Here is a 15694-nt window from a genome sequence, read left to right on the forward strand (position 1 = left end):
ATGTAAATGTATTCCAACTGGACATCAAAAATATCCTAGAGTCTGGACATCCAAAATATCCTAGACATGTTGTAAAAGACATTATCAAAATGTCAAAGGAAACTCGCATCACCATAAGATTTTTTACTATCTAAAAAATATAAAAGTCTGGATGGCCCTTTTGACAACCTATCTTATATCTAAATGTTCATTTAACTTTGGATAAATACTATGTTTGTTTTTCCAAAAGTAGGCACAAAAGTAGATGGTACCTTTCTGACGAATTACTTCCCAACGGGTTTTACAAATCAGTCATATTTAGCAACTTATCTCCAAAGGTGGCAACTATGTCCATTGTTGCGACAAGCAAAAACTGGCTTGTCTGGTGTCTTATGACCAGCATGGCTACCCCCCCCCCCCCCCCACACACACACCTTGTTTCCAGCTGAGACTACTTCAACCCTCTGCACATGTGTCAACTTGGTCAGGCCAGCTCTTGGAGGGCTCAGGCCTCGCGAGGGTACGAAACAGCTGCTGATGCCATGTGTAGGTTTGGGCAGTCGTCAGTTTGACCCAAGTCTTTATACAATGAGCTTGACTGACTGCAAGATTCGAATCTCCTTGTCTGTAAATTATAAATGCATTAATTTAACAATACTTTGGCGAGGTATGTGTTTCTTCTGAGAGTAGTGCTCTGCCCTTTGAACCACAGCTGATAGCAATAACAACAGGTTTCTAGGATTGAAGGGCAAGATATGAAATCTTACTATGTCCCCCCTTGAGAAAAAAATAATGCGGCCGGCGTTGATGTGGGCATCCCGCCCCCCTAAAACAAAAAGTTTAATTCACACAGTGTGTATATATACAGTATTTGTCTATATGCATGAAGTATAAATTTATACTGATAATCAAACTTTTTACTAAAGTTATAACTTAAGAAAATATAATAATATAATGCTCAAACCATGGTTTCAGTAAATAGCATTTTTTTAAAGTTATAAAAATTACACACACACATGCACACAAATGATAACTATTATTGCTATTAACTTCTACAGGAACTTGATTGAATAACACATCCATAGGTAAAATATTCCATGAAAATCTTGTGTATCATACCAGTAATTAATTACTATAACAATTATATAAATTATTATACATTTTAAGTTACATATTACATAAGGTATACTATATAAGCAATTATATGTACATCTGTCTGTCTATATAGTATACCACGTGTAATATAAGTAACTCAATCTTGTATTTTGTTTTGAGTATACTTGTTGATTAGTCTACTTACTAATCAAATAAACTTGCTTCATGACAACTCTAACACTGCATGAATCACATGTAACAGACACATTGCCAGTCAAAAGGTTTACTGTCATGCTTGTATCCACAGGCAAATCTTCACTACACCCAGGGCATTGGTCTACATATCCATGCACCTTCCATTTTTTCAACTTAGCTGCCTTGGGAGAAAAATACCGTTTCAATTGCAGTTTTTCAACAGACGATTTCCTTGCCTTCTTTGGTTTTGAAAACTTAAATGATTCCTTTCCCTTCTTTTCATGCAGTTTTGCATCTACCATCTTCTTCCTTAAGTCACCTTTATGGAACATTTTATTATTATGAGAATGGTTCTTGTTCTTGAACAGAGATTCTTCATTTCTTTGTGACACAAGGTTACTGTTTTGCTCTTTTAACTTTTGATTGATTTCAGAATCACTGTCTTCTTCACCACCAAATATAAGCGTCGGAGCGGAATCACTGTCTTCTTTTGCACTCTTGGCTCTTGCTTGATTTTGAGAACGCTGAAATATCACTGTTTCTGCACTGTCACTATCAACATTTCCACTTGCCTCAACTTTCACAACCCCTCCACTTCTGTTGTCGCTATCTGAAAACTTTGCAATTTGATCACCATGGCTTCCGGTTTCATTTGTTCTGTCATGAGAGCCTCCATTTTTAGGTAAGAAGTGTTGCATTTTTTCCATTAATGACATTGGCTCTGCATCACGAATGGCTGCTTTAGTGGGGCAGCTAACAGTCAAATCTTTCCCTTTGCTCTTCTTTCGATGTTGTTCTATATCTACAGCATTTGTTTTACTATATTCTTTTTCACTTGCCAACACTGAATTCATTCCAGAAGTCACATTCAAAGAACACTTGGTTTTATCTTTAATTTTGGACGTGAATTGGGAAACAGAGCAGTCAGACTGTTGTTTGTTGAGCGCACAATCAGTATTGTTGGATGGAGACAGAGATTCTGCTTTATCACTGTTCATTGTTCTCTGTAATGGTTGTGTAGGTGTGGTCACTTCGGCATGTTTGAACTCTCTAAGATTTCCTAGCCTCTCGTGTGGGTTTTCTGCGCTGGGGGGATATTGATGAACATTATTGGGAATTCTTCCCCACGTTGCTGCATAATTATGTGAGTATGTCTGTGCCTGCACATCTCGTGGTCCCTGCTGTTCATAGCCCCAGTTGCCAACTCCTTGTTCTTGTTGTTGTTGTTGTTGTTGTTGTTGTTGTTGTTGTTGATGATGATGATGTTGCCAGACACCAGTTACCTGTTGGTGTCCCCAGTTGGAAGTCCCTTGTTGTAGATAGCCCCAGTTGCCTGTATAGTTGTACATTTGCCACGATGTGGCGTTTACATTTTGATATCCAAGCATTTGTGGATTTTGGTAGTGTTGGTTCTGACCTGGGCCTGTAATTTCTGGACGATACATTGTGTTCTGAATCTGCATTGGAGGATACAGGTTCCAATTTTGGAACGGCATCTCTGGCGGGGTTTCCTTTCTTCCTTGCAACTGTCACCAGATTGATTCACGTATCACTGCTACAGGTGTAATTCTGAAAATGGAAAAGAAATAAAGGAATTAAATTTTGAAATGTCACAATCCCAACAAGAATGTATAAAAACAAACAAATGATTAAAATAAAGAGACGAAGGTTTCACATTCTTGCTAACAAAGGCTGCCACTGGTCATATACCTAGGTAATAGGACAACTGAAAATATCACGGATATAAAACCGATATTGGTTATCAGAAAATACCTACAACACTGAAATATTGATTAATGAAACTGAACTTTTTAGAATTTCAGTATTTTGTATTAGCAATTGGATCTTGGACTTTTCACACTGTATCAACTGAAGGGCTCAGGAGTAAAACATGGTTAAGTGACATTTTGGTCTCATTGAGTTCATTAAGCACAAAGATTATTTCAAGGTATACTGTTGATAAATTGTTTTTGTGTTAACCAATTTCACAAGGGTTCAATGAGTCCAATGCAAATTGCATGACATGGCAATTGCAGGCGAAATTAAAGGATGGCTCTTTTACTTTGTATCTTAGTAATGATCAAAATGTCACCACTTTTTACTCCCGAACCCTTCAATTCTGAATTAAAAAATCTCCCATGCCACCTATCAGCTCTCATCACCTACAACTTTTAACAAGCATAATTGTAAATATGCTAATTGGTGTACATATCATGCACATGCTCTAAAGTTGATGAAAGTGTGCTACTTTCAAGTTTGTTGCATCACAGTGACCTACAGAAAATTTAAAAATTATAGCAGATAAAAATATGAAGATAAATATTTTCATGATTGGCTGCAAGACAAGTTAAATTACATATTAAATATTTTGAATGGAAAACAAACAAAAATCTGGGTGTTGTACAGTGTATGAAAAGCTACTCATTAGAAGTAATTCAGTTACAGTTATCAATGCTACTTTTGCAGTTAGTTTAATTTCTCTCTCTCTCTCTCTCTCTCTCTCTCTCTCTCTCCCCCTCTCCCGCAAATGGGCAGTTCTCTTCTCTGCATTAACTAGGTTAATTGTGGCAATGGAAATGCATTTGAACTTAAGGGATCTGATTTCGTAGTTCATAGCACACTACACTAACTACTTGACTACAGATGCTGCATGAAAGATAGTCAGCTGAACTTTATGAAAAGCAAATCCAGTGAAACGTGCGGTGACCAGTAGTCCAGGCAAGAACCTTCGGAGACAAGAACTTTCTTCGAACACTCAACTCACTCTTAAATATATTTTCATACATGAAAATTGTATTGTCTATAATTTGGCAAGTATCGCTTGTAAATTTATGACTAACATATTTTCATACATGAGAATCCATACCAGGTATATGTGGATGAAGTTTATTTTGCACACTGAATATAAATAAAGTTTGAGATTTGTGTTTGTACATCTATATGTGCATATTTTCTCCCTGAAAAAAATTTGAAAAACTGAAGATTTGAAGTAGCTATAATTTCGGGCAGCAGGGACCGCTAGCCACCCACCATCGTGAGGAAATTGGGGAGCTACAAGCAAGTAGCATAACCTGCTCATAGAAACCTACAATGACAGGGGGTTCATTGCGCTGGCCACACGTTTTGTGCAAGAAGCTGGAGGGATATTTGAGGATTATGTTCCAATCCAATCATACTTCAACGTCCTCTATTTTCTCCTCAGTAAGCACACGCTGTTTCACCCTTCGCTTTTTATCAAGAACCGTCACCTGTTTCCCTAAATATTTTCACAAATTTTCGAACACTGTATCTGTGTGAAACAGGAACATCTGGGAATTCTGCTGCAAAATGCCTTATAACTTTTCTACAAGAATTCATAATGCCGTTAGTCGTACATAAAAAATTGTTGTTCTAAATTGTACATATATCATAGCATTATTAGACTGCAGCACCAGTAATACGTCAACTAAAACAAAACAATCTAAAACACTTGTTAACAACTTAACACTTCACAAACAAGTGCAAACTGGACACCAGCTATTTGGATACTGAAGCACCGACGCGTCCAGTGCCAAGGTAGCATACAGCAGTGGGTCTAAATGCTGGCAGATGCGCTCTCATTACCTGGCTTGCTAGCCGACACTCCACGGCAAACTCGACCGTGAAACACCCTGTACAAGGCAAGAATAGAATTGGAACTTACTGATGTGTTGAATCAGGTGATGTGAAAAGTGGTGTCTTGATGTGATATGTGGCTTTGTTTCTGGCATGTGTATACATTTCTGAAGAATTTTATTTAAAAAATATATGCACTTTTAAATCCTACAACTTTTTGCACAGAAAAAAATAAAACACGTTTCCAGAACAGAACTGTTCTCCTCAGGAGAACAATGAATTCCTGAATTCCGAATAGCATTTGCTTGAAGGATGTGATGTGTTCCTATGAAAGGCATCCTTCCTAACAGGTGCAAGTCCCTAAAAACAGGCAAGTCCCAAACACAAGGAAGTCTGAAAGATGTGGCTACGGATCCAGCAATGCCACATTGTGACTACACGACTCAAAACTTTCCAGGATACCAAATCTGAATCTGTCGCTCCCTCTTCCAGTGCTAAAGGATCAACACAGTGGAATCTCTCAGGGTTACTTACATATTGTGTGTCTAAACACTGAAACTATCTGCTTTATTCTGTGCAACCATTCTTGCAGGAGAGAGTTTGGCATGACAGACACTGAAAGAAGATAAATTTCCTTACATTTGAAAATATAAAGAAACATAACTGTGGATTCAGTAACAAATATCACAAAAAGTAACAATTGTAACTACGTTACAAGTAGCTTGTTACTTCCAAACACTAGTACTTGATGACCACTTGTCATTCTCTTGTCCCTCAAGTTACATTTTGTGGGGTAGGGTCTATGTTCATGAAACATACTGGTATGTTTAAACCCTATTCAAACTATTGTCAATCCTTTTTCTTATGCTGCTTAATTGATTGATCAAATTGTTGATTTAAGTTCGCTTTATGCATAAAAGGCTAATCGGCACTGGACCTACAGTTTAAAGTTGGATACGAACTACTGTGCAATGTGCCTCCACCAGGTATTGAAACCAAGACCCCTTGATTACAAGGCAAGAACATTACCACTACGTTATGAAACTTAATAATTGATAGAGTGCTGCATGGGACCACTTTCGCTTGCTCAAACTCATTCGAGTCTCACATGCTCAGGCGTACCACACTCGTAGTGAAAAGATTGGCAACATCCTGTACTCAGAGCCTAATAAGCAGAATTGTCAACCTAAAACCCATACATGGAAGGAAACCACTCTATGCAATTACAATTGTAAATCATAATTCCACGTATTATTATGCAAGACTCAAATACAACACATACAAAAGTATGCAATATCAGTAATCATAGAAACATAAAATGTCAGCCTAGGCAGTTTCAGCCCATAATCATCTATTTCATTTTCACATATCTCGGTAATATATACAAAAATGCAGTTTAACATTGAGGAGATGACTATATTCACTTATTTTTCAATTTTACTTCGTCTTTTACTTCACGATCCATATTTGAGGACCCACTACCACAGACCAATGATGGAAATACATGTACTAATAGGGTTCGAGAATTCGAGTGTATTTCGCTTAAGCAAAAAACCTATCAATTTGGTATGCCATCTAGCACTATGTGAACTATTTGCCACGAGTGGAAAAAGCTCATTGCACTACTCTAATAAGTGAGTCACCTACACACCTTCAAAGTGCTGAAAATGCCTGTTGGCATGTAATATTTACTTTTAACATCATGATCATCTATTGCTTTTCTTCCTTAAATTGAGAAATTGAGGTGGTTATGCAAGAAAAGCACCCATTTGTCTCAGACATTTTAAAATTCTGAAACACAGATCATGTATAAATTTCTTCATAGATGTCATGACTGACATACTAGATCATGCTCATCATCCCTGTCCACAAATCATTTCTTTTTCAACTCTCTTTTCGTTCTTCAATTGTTGATGATATAATGACAGACTTTTCAGAGCCAAGGTCTGCCAAGTGGATTTTGTTGGGTGACACGTTGTCAGCTCATCAAGTCCCATCACCGCTATTATCTGGCTTTCGAGACTGGGGCTGCTTCTCCTCAAGTAATTCCCCAATTGCCATAATGCCACTGGGTCAATAATCAAAATCATTTGAACTCTCACTGGGAACTGAGGCAAGGGCAGCTAATTCCAAAGGTAAGAGTGCTAGCCATTTGGCTACATGACAGACTTATACAATTACTTTAGATATTAATAAGCAGAGACCAGATATTAAAGGGAATTTCTTTTTTTATAATTTTTCAATACGAATCATGGAATAAATAACAACAGTGTTGATAATGTAAATGCTGAGAAAATGAAATGTATTTTAATTGGTTCACGGCAGGTCATATCCACGACAGAGAAGTTCTCCATCCTGGACATTCTTGTAGATGGAAAAACATTCCACTATCGCTTTTGGTCAAACACCTGGGAATTGTTGTGGTCAAAAACCTCACCTGGAGTGACCATGTGAAGGCAATATGCAAAGAATCTTACGCAGCATTACTCTCACTGTATCGCCTTAAAAAACATCTTACCACAAGAGGTAACGAAGACACTTGTAGACTCGCTAGTTTTGTCGCAAATAGACTACTGTTTTTTCATTTGTTGTTTAAGTCCACTTTATGCACAGTAAGGCTAATCGGGACTGGACCTACAGTTCAAAGTGGGATCCGAACCACTTGTACCTCCACCGGGTATCGAACCTGAGACCCCTTGATTACAAGGCGAAGATGCTACCACGTGCAAATATACTGTGACTTGACTTATGTTGATCTCAATGGTGAACTAGCAAGATGTCTACAGCGGACACAAAATGCATGTGTGTGTTTCATATATAACATAAAATATTTTGACCACCTTACCCCAGCTTTGAAAGACCTAGGCTGATTCGATCTTTCAACACGCCATCGCTTCCACGCTCTTCAAAATAGTGACTTCAAGAGAACCCCCTTATCAACTTTCACGATTTCAACCCCTAAGTACAGCACACACTTTTGCTACCCATTCCCGAAAGAACTCCCTTCTCACCATCCCCTCCCACAAGACAGTGTTTTACAGAAATTCCTTCACGGTCACTGCCACCAGAGCGTGGAACGACCTCCCTCCTCTCTAGGCCAATTCAAATCAAAATTAAGAAATCATCTTCTGGAGTCAACTTACCAGTACTGAAAGCAGGAAAAGACAATAAAATGAAACTTTTCTTGATGTAAATTTGTAGGACAAACACAGTGTGACTTTTCTGTATTTTTGTTGTGTGTGTGTGTTTCATGCTTTATATGTATTTTTCTTTACATTTCTTATAGTGTAATGTTTTTCTTGTTTTTTCTTTGGTATTTTGATGTTTTGTATTTTCGCAAACTGTTAAGATATTCAAATCAATTGTAAAATGTAAATTGGAAATGGTTAAGTGTAAGAAAAGGCTCGTGCCTTAACTTTGCCATCCAAAAGAAGAAATAAATAAAAATAAAATAAATAGAGTAGTGGCATTAGTTTTGGCCACTACCCCACTTATGGCTACTTTGCTGTCATATTTAATTGGTAGCTTCAGGTGATCTAAAGCCAATCAGAGAACAGCTTACCTAAATTAGTGTAAAATCTTTCCAATTGGATATCCATGTTTCCTTTTTGTACTTCCTATAGGAAGTAAGCTTGTTGTAAGGAAGAAGCTGCTTGTTACAGCAGAATTTCTTATGCATTTTCGTAAGAAAAGAGTGAGCTACAATAATGTTTTCCACAGTTGTTATATATATATATATATATATATATATATATCAGGAACATATAATTTGTTCAGAGGTAAGTTTAAATGTTATAATTGCAGTATTTATATCCTGAAAAAGAAATAACCAGAAAACAGTGTGTAGACCACATGGCCATTACTAGATGCAGGTTTGTAAAGGTTCTTTGATTATGGACACTGCAGAAAATGATTGCTTTGATTATATCGAAAATGATATTTCAACAATAAATGTGAATGACATTATGGGAAAACTGCCGGAGCCTATCCTAATGCAAAAGGGGCGACACTTGGTAACAAAATTTTCTGGTCCTGCTAAACACACTGGAAAAAAAGTAATTTTCTGTATAACATTATTGCCAGTGAACTTCCATTAGACATATAATTTCCTTGTGATATGAAGCTACTATCTAATGTGTGAAAACTTTTTTCTTATCTTTATTTTTGGAACTGACATTTTGTTGTTTTGCTTACTACGGAGTGACCTGAGAAGTCTGGAAATGTTAATTTATGTTGCTCAACTACATTTACATTGAAAACTATGTTATTTACCTTTAACATAATGTGTTTCGTCTGTATTGCTTCATTATTTGTTCATAGACAAGGTTGCCATAAGTGAATTTAAGTGGCCATAACTGAAGAATAGTGTCACGTTTGGTTAATACTTTTAAAACTTTTTTCTGACTAACATGTTTGTATTTGTTAATGCTTAGTCATAATGTACAAACTCTGTACCAGTGATCATAATTTGTGTAAGCCATCAGTAAAATTATCATCATGTTAAAAGTTGTATACTATTGTACATTTTCCTTAAGATGGCCATAACTAGTGTCTCCACCCTAAATAATTATTCCAGCAACAGCCCACATTGTTTTTTCTTCCTTTTTTTTTAAAAAAAAAAGTCTTTCTGGTCCTTTTATTGACAAGATATTAAAACTTTTGTACGATTATTTTTACAAAACAAAACATTCAACAATCATCTATTTGGCACAGTTTCCCTCCACGAGTGTTAGGTGTAATGATTGTTGCAACAATGTGATATGGGCTTAAGCAGTACCAAACACATTGTAAGTGATACACTTGTTGAGTTGAAAGTGTACTTCTCTGCTACAGAGCATTCCCTGACATTTGCTACGAGACTCGGCGGCAAGTGGCCCTGCGTCAGCACTTGTCTTTCCCGGTGAATGGGGTCCGCGACAGTCGCTAGAGTTAAAATTACAGTTTTCATATTATGTACTAACCTTGACTACAGAAGGTGTTGAAAATTATGTCCCTCTGCTGCAAAACATTCCTGGCATCTCCGAAGGAAATTGGCATTTACAAGTGCAAGTTCATCTACTGTAATTCTCCCAATTTCTCATACAATACTCTCTTTTAACTCACGGATGGTGTGTGAATAGTCTTTGTATACTTTATTTTTTAGATTTCCCCATAAATAAAAATTGCAGGTTGACAAATCGGGGGACCTAGAGGGCCATAATCCTCTACTAATAACCCTGTCCTCGAAAATTTCCTTTATCAGATTCAATGTTTCGTCTTCTGTATGAGCAGTTGCTGAATCCTGCTGGAAATAAGCACTCTGACACTCAATATCGGTTAACTGTTCAAAAAATGGGGTGAGTATTTGTGTTCTGTATCTGTCACCATTGATTGTATCGGAAAAAAGATAAATGGCCTATGTGCAGTTATAGCGCACCATATGCCAACCTTCTCATCATGTAAAGAAGTTTCATGAATGAGATGAGTATTTTCTGTACACCAGTATCTATTGTTTTGCGTTATAACATGGCCATGTAAGTGAAACCATGCTTCATCTGTAATAATAAATTTCGGATCCACAAGCCATCGCCCACACTTTGTAAAACCCAGTTACAAAAATTCACACGACTCACATTATCTCTAGGCTGTAATTCATGCATTATTGTCACTCTGTAGGGCTTAAATTTAAGAATTTTTAGTGGCTCTAAATGCTGTGGTTTTTGAAACACACTTTTCTTGTGAGAGGCAGTGTATAGTGTTCTAACCTTTGTCCTATCTCATCGAGTTTTTCCTCAGTAAGTACACGTGGGTTTTTCTTTCCACTTTTATTCAGAACTGACCCTGTTACTCAACTTTTTTACAATGTTTAATATAGTGGTCCTATGTGGAACGGGAACACCAGGAAATTTCGTTGCAAAACGTCGTCACACTTATCCACAATTCCTCTTTCCGAAGTAACACTCGACAACACTCCTTTGTTGTAAAGTAAACTTTTGTGGTGCCATATTAAACCACAATCTTCAACACACAGGCACGAACAACACAACTTCCGAGGGAGGATTATACTGGCGCCAGTCTGCATGTCAACAGAAAGGGAAAGAGCGGGAAGGCAGGGAGAGCGAAAAAAACAAAAAAAACAGACACTAGCGTGCGACTGTCGCGGCCCCCGTTCACCGGGAAAGACAATCACTGACACTGGGCCTCTTGCCACCGAGTCTCTTAGCGAATGTCAGGGAATGCTCTGTAGATTTAGACTTCTATTGTGAGGTATTTTTAGAATAGTTTTAACTTTACTGTGACAGCAACGAACAGTATTGAGTGTCAGTGAAATGGCAAAGCCAGGTACAAGTGGCAGCAAGCTATGGAATGTGCTAAGCTGTTTCAAGGAAGATTTTCTCGAAACAGATGGTAAGATTATTCACTGTACCTTGTGAGATATTACTATTAAAGTACATGGAAAGCATTTAAAGATGGACTCATTTAACATATGAAATATGCAAGGCACGAGAAAAACAAATAGATTCATGTGAAAGATTTTAAACAGTCATTCAGAGCAAGTAGGTGAGCATCTTGTTTGTTTTATTTTGGATAAGACAACAGACTCTGCTTCAGGATCTGTTCTTAATATACTTGTGTTGCCTTTGTCAGGAGAGCCATCAAAACCAATGTTGTTTCTAATGTATGAATTAGAAAATACCAACTCTGCAACAGTCATGCAGAGTTTCAATGATTGTTGCTGTAAGCTCTCTCAATCAGGAATACCATACAACAAGATATGGGAAGTTATTACTGACCAGGCATCATACATGGTCTCACAATTTGCACAATTGACCCCGTGTATTCGCATCTCCATCACATAACCTTGTGTTGCTCACACTTTACACAGGGTATGTAAGGTAATAAGAGTTGAATCCTACACAGCAAGTGTCTTTATATCTGAACTTCAGAAGATGTTCCCAACATCTTTACAGAGATCTCAGGCTTGCCATTGCCCAAGTTTCCCATTATAACCAGGTGGGGAACATGGATTTTGTGTGCGGTTTTCCTCTGTGAAAATTTTGCCAAGATCAAAGAGAGTTTCTCCTTGGATGATGATGAATCTGCAGCTGTAGCTCGAGCAAAGACTGTGCTACAGGACAATTTGGAGAGAGCTGTATGCACTGTACCCATTTACATTTCTGCCAGGGGCTATAACATGGCTGGGAGAGGAGAATTTAACCAAGGAGACACAATGGAATGTGGCAGACGTTCACAGCATGTTGGAAGGATTTGCAAAAGACAAACTGAAGCAAAGCTTATCTACAAATCCAGACATTGAAAAACTGGTGAAGTCCACTGATTTTTAGAGTTCAATATACACAATCTAGTAATATGCTGGGATACTTGCTTTAAACGACAAGGTGACTATGTGTAACGGATACTGTATGTTCATATAATCTAACCATTAAACATGCTAGAAGAAAAACAAGTCAGACTTTCATTTGAGTGACCCTTATGTATCCCTATCTCTCTATATGTGTATGTGTGTGTGTGTGTGTGTGTATATACACACATTTTGAAATAATGGTCCACCCACCATTAATAGCTGGCCAAATGATGAAAGCACCACACATCCCTGACTGATGCTATCAGAGTTAGTTTTTTTAGTACACCATCCTGGAAATCAGGGAAGTTGCAGGAAAGAAGGGAAAAGATACATCAAATTCTATCAATTTTAGATCATACTGAACAGTGTTTGAATTGATATCTGATTGCACTGTGATAAATTCTGCTAAAAATATCAATATGCTGAGAGACTGGTACAGAAAACATTGAATAGCAGTTATCATTAGCACTTGTTATAATTGATATTTTCAGTATCTTTGATATTTTCAATAACACTGATACCTTCTGGTATGCAACAAATGCCAAAACCTAGTATCTAAAATTCTATACCATTTTGACCTACATACTACTTCGAGCATGCACAAGTAATGCTGTATTTGCCTTACAAGGTGAGTTCACCTGTAAGGAAAGAACACTATCACAATATTACACTGAGGTTGAAAAAAATGTGAATGCAGGCCAAATACATCAATAATTCTATTTTGGTTTTCGTGCAATACTACTTTAAAATAAATATATATGAAAGAAATGGGTAAAAATTGATGACTAAGTGAAATACACTGGCGAATGTCCAGCAAAATTTAATGAATGACTACCTCCTAACGGGTGAATCAGTATTTTCTCTCCTGAGCACTAGGAAAAGGCAAAATAAAAAAGGGCTGTTATAGGTTGTTTCTTGTTCAGTATTACTAGTACACTATAGTGAACACCATTGAGGACTTTTTCAAGCAAGATATTTGTGGAACCATGCTCTTTTGTTACAACAACTAGCAACTAAATTTGATCTGATTAGTTAAGCTTGACACACACTGATACGCCGGAAATGCAGCAACAGAACTGAACAGTTTCACTTCCGGCATGCCAGTCTGCGATAACCTGCAGACTTCTAGATGGAAATTCTGTCCTTCAGTTCCGCGTGTTTCCCTGTAGTGGGCGTTACACCATCTGATTTCAATAGAAGCAGACAACAGGAGTTCTGTTGCCAGATATTTCCGTGTCTCGACAGGTCTCAGTGGGCACCAAGCTTTAAGCCATTTAAGGAATTATTAAATGCTTACAAACGAGCAAATAATATAATTTGTCATAGTCTATGTTATGCACATCAGATTCATCATCACATATAAACAACTGTTCTTGGAAAGTAATCACCTGTAGTGTATGTGTATTTTAAACTTTTGTTATCTTACATGCTTTTTCTGCCAATTTTGGAAAATATTGATGAAACTTATGAAGAGACACTCTCAAATAACACCCACACCCAGGATGGGATTTGGACCTGGAAACTTCATGTGCAAGATCAAATTCCATAACTAAATATGCTCAGCCACAGAGCTTTCACACATTGTGGATATTGTATTTGCATTTTTCTATCTTCTTAAGGATCAGGTAGATGTAAGATTTGGTTCGTGAAATGATAATCATCATTCCATTCCTATCTACAAACCACTATAGTTTTCACACTGACCAAAATTTACAATTACAGTCCTCATGCGAACATAACAAAAAACATTATTTTATTGCAAATGTTTCATAGATGAAACTGTCATTTCAGGAATTCCCTTGCTTGTGTAACATCTTAAGTTTGTCACAATGCTCAATCTTGGCTAAAGTTTCATTTATACATAGTGTGCTGAAAATGTGGGTACCCTTGACCCTCTGTACCCCCTGGAGAAAGTGAAATATTTTGATGGTTTCTGAAGATTTTTGTTGTTTATGAATGTTTTCAAATTACTTTTGCTTGCAGAAATGTGTTATTGTGAAGTTAAGTAAGTCTGTTACCTTAGTGTGTTACCTTACCGTGTAACAGAACCACCCGAAGGCTTTGCGCAAGTGAATATAGCACTCAAAACGACTTTCTACAACAGCAGCTATAATTTTATGTAGTTAGGTTAGGATTGTTAGATTTGGTACTGATAGTTATTTTCGACATGTTCTTTCGTTATTTTAGTGTGCATACAAACAGTTTTTACGGTAACAGTTCCAGTTGTTTTATGATTATTTTTTTTCCAAATTCTCCTAGCAGAAAGTCTAATTATCATAGAATTTTGGCAATCATTGTTACACGAAATTTGAACCTTCCTTAAAGTAATGAGCATTGTTTGGATTTAGAAAAAAAAAGTTAATTATGTTGGACAAAAAACTTAAATTACCTTACGCAAGCATGGGCGCTTCCATTGGACGAGGCATGGCCCAAGTTCCTTTTGTGTTATTGCGATTTCATCATGCTACGAATGCAATTTTAACATTGTTTGATTTTGATTTACTTTTGTTAACACATACTACGGAGTTTTGACATTTACTTAAGATTTTGTTCAATATATGCTTTTATAGATAGGTTAGGCAGGTCAGGTCTGGTTCTCTTAGCATTAAAATGAAGTCCCTAAATGTATTTTACTAAGGTTTCTATTTAGTTCTACATTAATTCCCACTAGTCTACGATACTAACAGTCCCTTGTCAACGGAAAATACATTGTCCATGGGAAGCATGCACGCTTGCATAAGGTAATTTTTTAGATTTTTATTTCAACAAAATATTTTTTTTCGAAATTTAAAAAAAAAAAAAACAATCTTAACAGTTACCCAAGGCATCCTCAGTTGATACAAGCGACAGCAATTATCGCAGAATCGTGGGAATGAATGTAGAAGTAATTTGGAACCTTCCTGGAACAAATCAGAACAGTTTTAATTTTGAAAAGTCAAATTTATGGGTAAAATAAGATGTTAAGAGCTACCTTGTGCTAAACTCCCATTTTCGCACACTTGACATATTACACAGACTACCACCTAACCATGAAAGCATTTAGGGATATTATTTTAAAGCTACGAGAACTCAACCTGACCCAGCTAACCTAACAACGAAAGCATGTATTGAATAAAATCTTCGAACATTTTCATGGCAAGAATTATCCTATATGGAAGTGAAGAACCAGTGTCCAGGAAACATGCAGTAAGTAATTGCTAAAACTCTGCTATATGTGTTAACAGACGTAATTCAAAATCGAACTATGTAAAAAAATGCATACGTAGCTTTATGAAATCTGCAATAAAACAAAAGGAACTTATGTGCACCTGCATGGGTAATGACATTACAAATATAGTCTGCACAAAACTTGTCTGTATTTGTATTTTGCCAGCTGTTTAAATTTTAAAACCTGGGAACTTCGGTGGCAAGTCCAAGTGCTCAGCCATCGAGTCAGCTAAGCATTACAAAGAATCATGTGCATGGCTGCATAAAACACAATATTCC

General features: G+C 36.9%; 1 protein-coding gene across 8 annotated transcripts in view; it reads right to left on the reverse strand.

Moving 5' to 3' along the window:
- Positions 1-644: 644 nt before the first annotated feature.
- The window catches only part of LOC145994753 (uncharacterized), a 28173-nt gene continuing 13123 nt past the window's right edge, over positions 645-15694 (reverse strand). For 6 of the 8 annotated variants that reach the window (XM_083130985.1, XM_083130992.1, XM_083130984.1 and 3 more), the window contains exon 2: positions 645-2838. In XM_083130985.1, coding sequence (XP_082987111.1) covers positions 1272-2765 — 1494 coding nt within the window. In that variant the 5' untranslated portion in view covers positions 2766-2838 and the 3' untranslated portion in view covers positions 645-1271. Of the gene's footprint in view, positions 2839-6090; positions 6113-15027; positions 15109-15694 lie in introns of those variants that run through there. The other 2 variants (XM_083130986.1, XM_083130990.1) reach the window with 2 other exon arrangements.

This window comes from Lepisma saccharinum, chromosome 11 (assembly GCF_977018435.1).
Source record: "Lepisma saccharinum chromosome 11, izLepSacc3.1, whole genome shotgun sequence".
NCBI lineage: Eukaryota > Metazoa > Arthropoda > Insecta > Zygentoma > Lepismatidae > Lepisma > Lepisma saccharinum.